This window comes from Nymphaea colorata, chromosome 12 (assembly GCF_008831285.2).
Source record: "Nymphaea colorata isolate Beijing-Zhang1983 chromosome 12, ASM883128v2, whole genome shotgun sequence".
NCBI lineage: Eukaryota > Viridiplantae > Streptophyta > Magnoliopsida > Nymphaeales > Nymphaeaceae > Nymphaea > Nymphaea colorata.
In genome coordinates, this window is record NC_045149.1 from 19116227 (window position 1) to 19126055 (window position 9829).

The following is a 9829-nucleotide window of genomic DNA, read 5'->3' on the forward strand; positions in this document are numbered from 1 at the left end:
TCGTCTTCGCTATATTTGGCCCCGCACCTTCTGCAACCACAGAGAATCTGAGAGCCACGTTCGTAACTATGAGACCCCACCGAATTCATGACTTTCTGGACTCTTTCATGGGAAGTTCATGAAGGCTCTCGAGGATGGTAAAGTTGCAGAAAAATTGCGGTTACCTTGTTCACATTTTCTTCTCCGTGTAATATTGAGTAAGATTTCGGCCGTAATAACATGAACTGACTAAAATTTAAGCCAATAAAAAAGCGTGTACAACTTCATTATCGCAGGTCGAGCCAAAGCCAAGGAGACCTTGTTCGAGTTCGATTATTTGGAATGAAGACCCTTAATTGAATGCATCGTTAATGAACAGAAACGAGTTTAAAATTTAGGAGTCAAAAAAGCAGAGAGTGATCTCTTCTGCAGTGCTTCACAAGAGCCCGATTAGCGCATTTGAACAAGACGAGCTCATTTTCAAAAGGAAGATTTGCTTTTTAACTTATTTTTATAAAACTTAATTACCATAACATCGACAGGTGTAGCACATGTACATTATTAATGTATTGCAGAAAGTATACAGAATGCAAGAAAATAAATGTGGCCGTAATGCAAGTCTATTTTTCCTCCAAGGGCCGATATGTAACCATAACATGTGCCATTTACTCATTTAAATAGGTCATCTCGCACTCTCATCATTAAAAAATATACAATTGATAAATTAAGGAAATGTAAACGCGTACAAAGGTCAGAGAGAGAGAGAGACAGAGAGAGAGAGAGACAGTAAGTTTGACTAATAATCGAAACGTAACTGTCCAACAACAGAGAAAATCATGTAAAGAAAAAAAATGCCGCCTTCGCGGCAGGCCGGCAGCTTCTTTATCAGCCACCAGCGATTTTCTCAAGTTCTCCAGCCCAAAAGAACTTTAGCAAACTTGAGAACCTTCAAGAAAGTTGTGAGACCGAAGCCTCTACGCTTTGCTATTCACTTGGGCAGGACGATGTCATCTTCCCTGTTCCAACGTCCCACTCTTCCGTGCTCTAACATCTTCTCCACCTCTTCAAATGGTAGCCCTTTGGTTTCAGGAACAAACAGGGAGATGAAGCCGAGAGAAATGAACGCAAAAACACCGAACAGTAGAAAGGTATACGCAGACCCAAGCGCTTCTGTTAGTGACAGGAAGGTCTGTGAAACAATGAGGTTGGAGATCCAGTTGGCAGTAGCAGCAATCCCTCCACAGACTCCCCTGTACCTCAATGGGTAGATCTCTGAGTTGATGATCCAGGGGATAGTGCCCATGCCCGGCGCATAGAAGATGATGTAGAGGCCAAGGCAAGTCAAGGCAAACCATCCGAAGCTGCTGGGGCATCCCCTTGTGTACCACTGCCGATGTTCTACGTTGCATGCGTTCTTTGCTCCATCATTTACTATTAAGCAGGCACCAGGGTTAAGCTGCACCAAGATCCGAAGCTGGAGTTAGCACAGTGAGAATTTAGTCTCGAATAGAACTTGACTTTGTCCAAGAGGTATGCTCAGTCTAGTTTCAGGTTGCACATCCTACAGAATCTGAATCTGTTTGGTTATTTTTGGCTATTATAACCATGCCTTTGTCCTGAATTCAGACTTGGTACCATATTTTTACAACTGAACTGTAATCTGTAGTTAGACGGAAAAAGCATTTAAACGTCAATTTCAGTGGAGCTGGGTTGGGATCAGGTTTCAAAGACCATTGCAAGTGCTAGAAGAAGCAAAAAAACAAGCACCAATTTGAAGACAACCAAGGGCTACGTAACAAGACAAACTTGAGGAAATGAATGTGAGGAGACTGTCATGGTGGTTCAAAAAGTGTACTGCGATAAAAACCTGACGTGTTGTATGGAAAGAAAATACAGTAAACAAAAAATAGAGCATATTTCTTCATGCTTTGAATTGAAAGAGTTTTTAATTTCTAAATCAACAACTAACCTTATTTGAACTGTCAGCACAAAACCCGCAGTCAGCTGAAGCCTTCAAACAGGAAATGCAGTTCCATTTTGCTGCAGGCATTGCTTTGTAGTTGGGACATGTAAAGTTTCCAAAGTGAGCAGTCTGTGAGACTCCAATGGCTGGTGAATGTGTTGAACTTTCATGGAAAATAATGGTTAGGGATATTAGAGTTAATATCATGCCCACTAAACTTATGATCATAAGCTTTTTCCTCCCAGTTCTATCGACGAAGAACATGCTAATTATAGTCCCAACGGCATTCAAGCCAGAGGTGATGAGAGAGAGTGCCAAAGCTGTCTTGTTCGAAGCAAACCCAGCCAACTGGACTATGGTTGGGCTATAGTACATGACAGAATTAATTCCCACAAATTGCTGAGCCACCTGAACCCCGATTCCAGCTGTTAGACCCCGGCGGACAATTTTTGTTTTCAGGAGTTTAAAAATACTGATCTTTCCCACAGCACCTTCATCTTCACGTTCGGCTTGAACAGATTTTTGCAGAGCTGCAATCTCATTCTCAGCTTCAGATGGTGGATAAATTTTTCTCAAGGTTGAAGCTGCTTCCTCATCTCTGTTCTGTACATGCAGAATTCCACGAAATAAGGGTGAGGGGCTGACTTGGCGAAAGAAATCATATGCTACAGTTAGATGGAGCTGTTTTAACCTTAATAAACTTTTTGAGGAAGGAAATCTGAACCAACCTTTCTGAAGAGCCACCTTGGGGATTCTGGAAGAGAGAACATCAGCACAAACTGCACCAAGGCAGGCAGCCCTGCAACTCCAAGCATCCAACGCCATGTGCCAGGAGCCTAAATGAAGACAAAATCAAATGCTATTGACAGACTCCAGCATCTTTCATTTACGGGTGCTCCCACAAACAGATCCACATAAATTTTCTCAAAGGACACAGTAAGATTCACCTTAACAAAGAATTTGACAAGATGGAAGCAGCTAGTACTCACCCTAGTAAAGGCCAAATTAATGAGATATGACAAAAATTGGCCTCCAGTAATAAGCAAGCCGTTTGTGGCTACCAATGCACCTCTGACCTTAGCAGGAGAAGCTTCTGATATATATAAAGGTGAAGTCATAGAAGCCATTCCAACTCCCAGACCCACAAAAATCCTTCCAAGAATGATCACACCCGGTGACGGGGCAACAGCCATGACGATTGCACCAACAAAGAACAAAACATCAGCAATCATTATTGATTTCTTCCGGCCAATTCGATCATTCATGTAGCCGCCTAGGGCAGCACCAATTATAGCACCAGCTACAGCCATGCTAACGATGGTTTCCTGCAAAATAGTATCAAAATTTATTCCACTTCAGCCAGATTTCAAACGGATCATACCGGAGCTCACTTAGGGAAAGCTGATCTGCTCATTGCTTATAGCAGTTCTAAATTGTTTGGATCGAGCTACTCTTAGTTTCACACTTCACAAAGTGCTGATCCTTAATGCTCAGTAATGTTAGAAAGAGTTTTACCTGTAGAACAGTATGACGGTCCACAGATCGGAAATCATCTCGAATATACAAAAGAGCACCAGAGATCACACCTGCCAATGTAAGCACAATCCGAGAATTGGATCACAAAATCTACAAACTACAACATGCTGACATAAAAACAAGTTACCCTCCTGCTATGCTGCCGATACTAAAAACCAAGGTGTACGACGGTTGAGGAATTTACACCAAAATGTCGTATGTGAAAACTGACGGTCAAGAGATTGGAAGAGCTTGACATTTTTTACACACCTACGTCTAGAGCTTTATCCACCATGAGAATGTAACATGAAGGCTGAGTCAATCGGTCATGGATAGAGATCTTAAATCTTTGGTTTCTCTTAATGTATGACAAATTGTGCCTCAATTAAGCAAGGTGGAATTTATCCTATTGCTTGTGTCTGTCATCAAGTGAAAAAGAACCAAGCTCACGAACTAAGGTATTTCTTCAGGTAAAAACATTAGAATGAAGACGATGGCCACATTCTCCACGACTCATTTTCTGAACATTTAGGCACATACTCCGGCCCCACAGAGAGACAGGCAGTAAGCAGCAAACTGGCAACATTTCACTGATTACCCAGAACAAGAGAAAAAGATAGACTTAGTCACTGGCACCAATTTCATTCAATCCAAAATAATCTCTACCTGTGTCATAGCCGAAGAGGAGGCCTCCAAGCCCGGCAGAAAAAGCAAGCCTGAGAACATACGGGTTCTTCAGCATCAAAGTTGAGTATTCATTGAACTCGGTTTTACTTGGTTTGTGAACTGGACCCTCCATCTTTCCCTATATTGTTGCCAAACTCCTTGGCGCCTGATTCTCTCTTTGTGTGACTCTAGTTGTTACAACAAAGAAATTCTTTCAGACTATATGTATGTAGAAAACTTGTGTCCCTCGTCCTGCCTTACCAGAAACGAACCAATGCTTCACCTATCGATCAAATGTCAAGAGAAAATCATGTTGGTCATGGTTTCATTTATCTGACAAATCAAACCCAGAGAAAGTTACAGCAACAAAATGTAAAAAGTTAATGCGAGCAGGAACGTAAGGATTTTCATGACGCAGCGAGATAAAACAAATAGTAATTCAGCAACAAGAAAAGGAGAGGGTGGCACCATTATTTCTGAATGGCAATAACCGTTGCTATAAGCTCCAATATGAGGAGCTATGAATTGTTGATAAAGACTATAGCCCAAAATTAAAACCCCCAACAAAGAGAAAGTCCAGAACGAGGAGCACGCATTAACAAAACAATGGGAAAGGAAGAGTTCTCGATACAACAAATAAGTCTGCAGTTACCCTTTGCTGTAACACCTTGAAATCTCTAGCGGCAACAGATCAACAAGAACACAAAATAACTTTTATTAGTTTTCACAGAACAACCGAATAACCAATTACACTTCCATATGAATTCGAAAATCTATGGAACCGCAAGTCGTGACTCATGCCTACGTAAAAAATAGTACCCGCACTACAAGGAACGGAGAAAAGGAAAAAGAGACGAGTTTCAAGACCGCGTGACATGTGAAGAATGATAACTTCATCCAAAAATCACAACAAAGAACATTAAAAGCCGACGTTCTCGATCATGTGAAAAGTACACCCAAAAGTAGAAACGACGCCAATATGAAAGAAAATAAAATGGACACCCCATGATGCAAAACAGAATAGAAGAAAGGGAAAAAAGCAGAGAGCACCACACAACTTACCTCACTCTGCTTCTCCAACCCAGCCACCTCCACTTTTCTCCGTTCTGCACTCTCGACACGCGCTCAAAAAATCGGAGCAGTCTCCTTTATAAAGAAGGGGATGAAAATGAATTCAATGCGTGCATATCTATCCCACAGAGAGGAGGCTACCCAAATTAAGGATGTGAAAGCTGGTACATTCCTTTTTGGAAAAGGCCTATCGCTTGCACTTGCCAGCGTCTCTCGTCCATAAAACACGAAACAATCGGTTAGTATTTGGATCAACACTCCTAAATTATTGGCGATCGTCTTCTACCCCCACCCAGCTAAAGCTGATCCATAATCATGGAAAAGAACAGGTTAGTTCTCTGATTCTATGCCGGCGGCTAAACCGGATAAAAAGTTTCATACTTCTGAAACGTGTCACTCAACAGTCAAGTCACAAGCTTTTAGGTGAAGCTTGACCCTCCCAATTTCTTTTCTTGTCCCAAACGTAAGATCAGAAAATGAATCCGATTGGCCGGGTTATCAATCAGCTATGAAAAGGTGAAAAGTATTACCATATTTATATTTTTTCAAAAATAGATAGATGCTCTAAAGAAAATGATTAAATAATAAGAAATAACCACCGGATGGCACACCCATGTTGACCAATATTGCACTGGTTTCATTTTAATATGCCTACAAAAAATAATAGTTTCGAATATTTTTACATTGAAAATAAAGGAAAAGTAAAAAAAAAAAAAAAAACTTTTGATATTTAACTTTATGCATTGCAGCCTACTAGAATCCAAAAGGCGCCAATTATGCACCGACCTCAATAACAGTGCCAGAAGCGTTTTGTCTATGTATATAGTTTCAAAGAACTTTTCAACAATTTATATACATTAATAATTAGATTCCGTCAAATTTAGTAGAGAAGTATTGGTACATCCAAGACCACATAAGTCAAACACAAAGAGGTGACAGGATCATTAAGATCAGTTTGCAAACTGAATTGGCAGATTCCATGGATCGGCCAAAAAACCGTGAGTGATGGAACTTAATTAGCGTCCGGAGCTGATTGGAACTTCCAAGCCAATTTTGCTTCGGTCTGCACTGAATGCAGACAAAATGACAGACGAAGTAAGATTCGAGATAAAATTGTCCTCATCTAAAGTTTTCCCGTGTGCGGGAAACGACTCGTGAGACAATTATACCTTCCCTTCCTCTCAAAATTACAATTACAGTTACATCTTCAATTCGAGTTTGCAGTTCAAAAGAGTAGCAGATCCAATCCAAACATGGCAGCGATCACCTGGATTCGAAACCCATATCATAAGTTAACGCTGTGTTTGTAGGTGGACAATATGATACTTGATAGGAAACAATACTTGATAAGAAGTGGATAAGCTTTAAATAGATAAGTCCAATATCTCCCCGGATTTACAGGAGAGAAATGAGATTCTTTAGCAAAAAAAATATTTTGGCATCTAACTGTGCAAGCTGTTGTGGATCAGATCATTTCAACAAGGTCTGGGTGCGTGGTCCGATCGCATCCAGGGTTCAAGGTAGTTCTACATCTGCCCGGATGAGAGAACAGATCCAACCCAAACGATACATGGTCTCCGTAAATAGATTCAGTTCTATTATGTTTTCTCTAATACATCCTGTTTCACCTCAAGTCAAAGGTTTAGGTTCGGACCCACTGTCCAGGGGTGAAACCAAAAATTTTTCATGATGCGGGCCTAATTAAAGTTTTTAAATTTTGATTAGGGTTAAAATATTATTTTTTTCAAAATTTTTATATAGAACAAATGAATTTTTTTTAAAATTTACATGTAAATTAAAAAAAAAATTTGAGGTGGGGCAAAGGCCCATGCGGGCCTACCTTGGCACTGCCCTTGCCATTGTCAGACCTGTTTATGCAGTAGCCAGCACTCCATGACAAATTGCTGTCGTCGAAGTCTTTGACATCGCTGTTGTCAGGCTAACCCTCAAGAATGTAGCATAACTTGTTGAGTTGGTAGGTCGGTAAAGTTTGGTCGTCAGTTTAATTCTTATATATGCTACTCATTTGACTTGTAAACAATGGCAATGTGATACTCTAATTTATATATCATAAATCCATTCAAGTCTTGAAGCGGCCTTGGGGAAAATGGTTTCAGCCTTTGTTTGAGCAGCTTATGTTGACTGGAATGCTAATGCTGCTAGCTTAACAGTTGACATTTATTTCAAATATTTTTTTTTGTTGACATGAATATAAATAATAAATAATTATTTGTGAACTTTATTCTATACATTTTTTTTTCTATATCATGGCTTTGTTTAGAACCTAATTTTTTTTTTCCAACAATAGGAACAAGCATCTATCGGAAATTGTGGCAATTTGTCTTTATCCAACAATGCTTACCTCCTTTTTGACGTTGTCGATTTGATCTTATCTTATCCTCAATATAAAATGTTTTCGATGTATGAAAAATGCCAAAATGTCTTTATTTGGTCCTATTAGTCAAGCTCACTAAGTTTCAAATTAAGCAAACTGGCGTTAATATTTATATATTTTTTTTGAAATTGGAGATTCGAAAATTCACACTTATAATTTTTTCTTTAAAATAACCATATTGGCTGAGATCAGGATATTAAAAAAGCTAGAGATCAGTACCATGTGGGCATTTTGTAAGGAGTCGGAACAATCCAGTAGCTCCCAGAAGTTTCTAGACGTGGCTTCATTCTCATTTTACAGAAAACCTCAAAGGGGCACTGTTTCATTATATTTCATTCATATCCATTACTGAAGGCCATTAAATGGTTATAATATTTCTTAAATATGTACATAAAATTTTATAAATTTTTAAAATCAATGGTATAAATGCGTTTGGCTTCTAAAACTTATTTTATGTATCTGCAAACACGATTTTTATATTGATTGTTACGTCACAACCGTTTTCTATAAATAAACCTTTAAAATAGAAGGTCTAGAGAGATTTGTCTCAACATGAGCCAACTTAACATATCTTGAATATATAATGTTTTAAAATTTGTCGACATTAATATTGAGCATCTACATCGAATGTCTTGAATGCCATATAAACACATAAAGTATACTCAAAAAAAGTAAAAATACATGAAGATCCTTGTTAAATCGATCTTTTTAAATCTAACAACAAGTTAAAATCGATGAATAATGACTTAAATCTCATTCATATTGGAGTTGAGTTGATTGTTGTTAAATTACAACCAGAAATGCACCATGCTGATACGAACACCCATTCCTTGCATCAGCGTGGAGGTGGAAACTTGTTATTGAGGGTCCTCATAAATAGTAATCCAAATTAAAATCTTTCAAAAAATTTTAGACCCTTTAAATGCATAATAAAAATAACAATTACAATTTTAGTTTTCTTTTTTATTTTTTTCCGAATTAAAAGGCAGATGCGTGATCCATTCAATGTTACAACCATATTATATTAACTATTTTTTTCACCACGTGGGCAAATTCACAGTAGCTCTTTCTCTCTCCCCGCCAGCCCTTTGGACCAAAACAGTAGTGCTTTATTTTTTTTTGGGTTCTTTTGTCACTGGAGAAGGATAAGGCGCTAGCAATTCATGAGACTTTTTATCTCTCAAGGATTCTCTCTACTTTACTTGATGCAAAGTAACGTCAAAAGCTCGTTAAGTCACTCGAGATGAGGTTAGGGGGCCCCATCTGAATGACACGAGCTTGTTGTAGGGATACAACGAGTGAGCGGAGCTCAAGATCGACCAGCTGGAACTTGACTCAACGTCGACCTTGCTTAACTAGTGTACCTTAATATTTATTTTTTCCTTAAAAATTTCATGTTTTTATTTAAGCCATTTTAAGTTTTTCAAAATTACAAAAATAAATATTAGTATAATCCAACTCGAACCCAACTCGTTTACAAGCTCAAGTTATCAATTAAGTTCGAACTCGACTCATTTAAAGTACGAGTCGAGTTATAATCGAGCCTAACGGAGCAAGTTTAAGTCGAGCCCAAGTTGGCTTGACTCTTTGAACATTCTTAGCCCCTTGGCTTACCCTGCACCTCCCTTTCTGGTGCTCGTGTTATACAATTTTTTTTTTTAGATGAGTAGAGACCGGAATAAAGACGGTAGCCCTCCCTCCTTCTTCTTAGAACCAATATGGCTCAACATTTGAAATAGCTACAGGGCAACAACTGCTGATGCCACACATCCTTGTTACTCAGGAAAAGAAAAAACTACAATTGCCTACCAGTTTGTCAGAGAATGACCAAAAGAGACGAAACTCGTCAAGACATTCTTGCATAAAGCTATCAAAAAGATTAAAAAGTGAGCTGATGAAGATCAGCAACCTATTGAATTTTGAGTTGGAGACCAAGTACTCGTGAAACTTTATCATGATCCCGCATAACGATCTCGAATATCGTGCCGGTAAGACTGACTAAACCAGATAACACAGAGAAGAAAAAGAAGAGGAAAAGTTGAAGGTGGCCAATGATAGGTGGAGAGTTGGAAGTAGAGACCTATGCCCACTTCTATTCTAGAATTCCATTTACGGATTTGGACTTCTCAACTACCGAATCCCTCACTTCAAGGCACAAATTTCAAACTTGGGAATAAAAGAGTAAGAAGTTTGTTAGATTCCCAGAGTTAGAAGCCCTCGAGTTCACATCTTTTGTCATC

The 9829-nt window shown here is 38.9% G+C and overlaps 1 protein-coding gene across 2 annotated transcripts; it reads right to left on the reverse strand.

Moving 5' to 3' along the window:
- Window positions 1–680: 680 nt before the first annotated feature.
- LOC116265164 (probable inositol transporter 2) lies at window positions 681–5554 on the reverse strand. 2 transcript variants are annotated; one of them, XM_031645692.2, is made up of 7 exons: window positions 5186–5554; window positions 4124–4406; window positions 3458–3528; window positions 2932–3267; window positions 2671–2778; window positions 1949–2545; window positions 681–1435 (listed from the first exon to the last, which is right to left on the reverse strand). In XM_031645692.2, exons 2-7 carry the CDS (start codon window positions 4254–4256, stop codon window positions 968–970), a joined length of 1713 nt encoding a protein of 570 aa, XP_031501552.1. In that variant the 5' UTR covers window positions 4257–4406; window positions 5186–5554; the 3' UTR covers window positions 681–967. The 2 variants fall into 2 exon arrangements, with proteins under 2 accessions (XP_031501552.1, XP_031501553.1); XM_031645693.2 differs by lacking the exon at window positions 5186–5554 and adding an exon at window positions 4592–5129.
- Between the last annotated feature and the right edge of the window lie 4275 nt (window positions 5555–9829).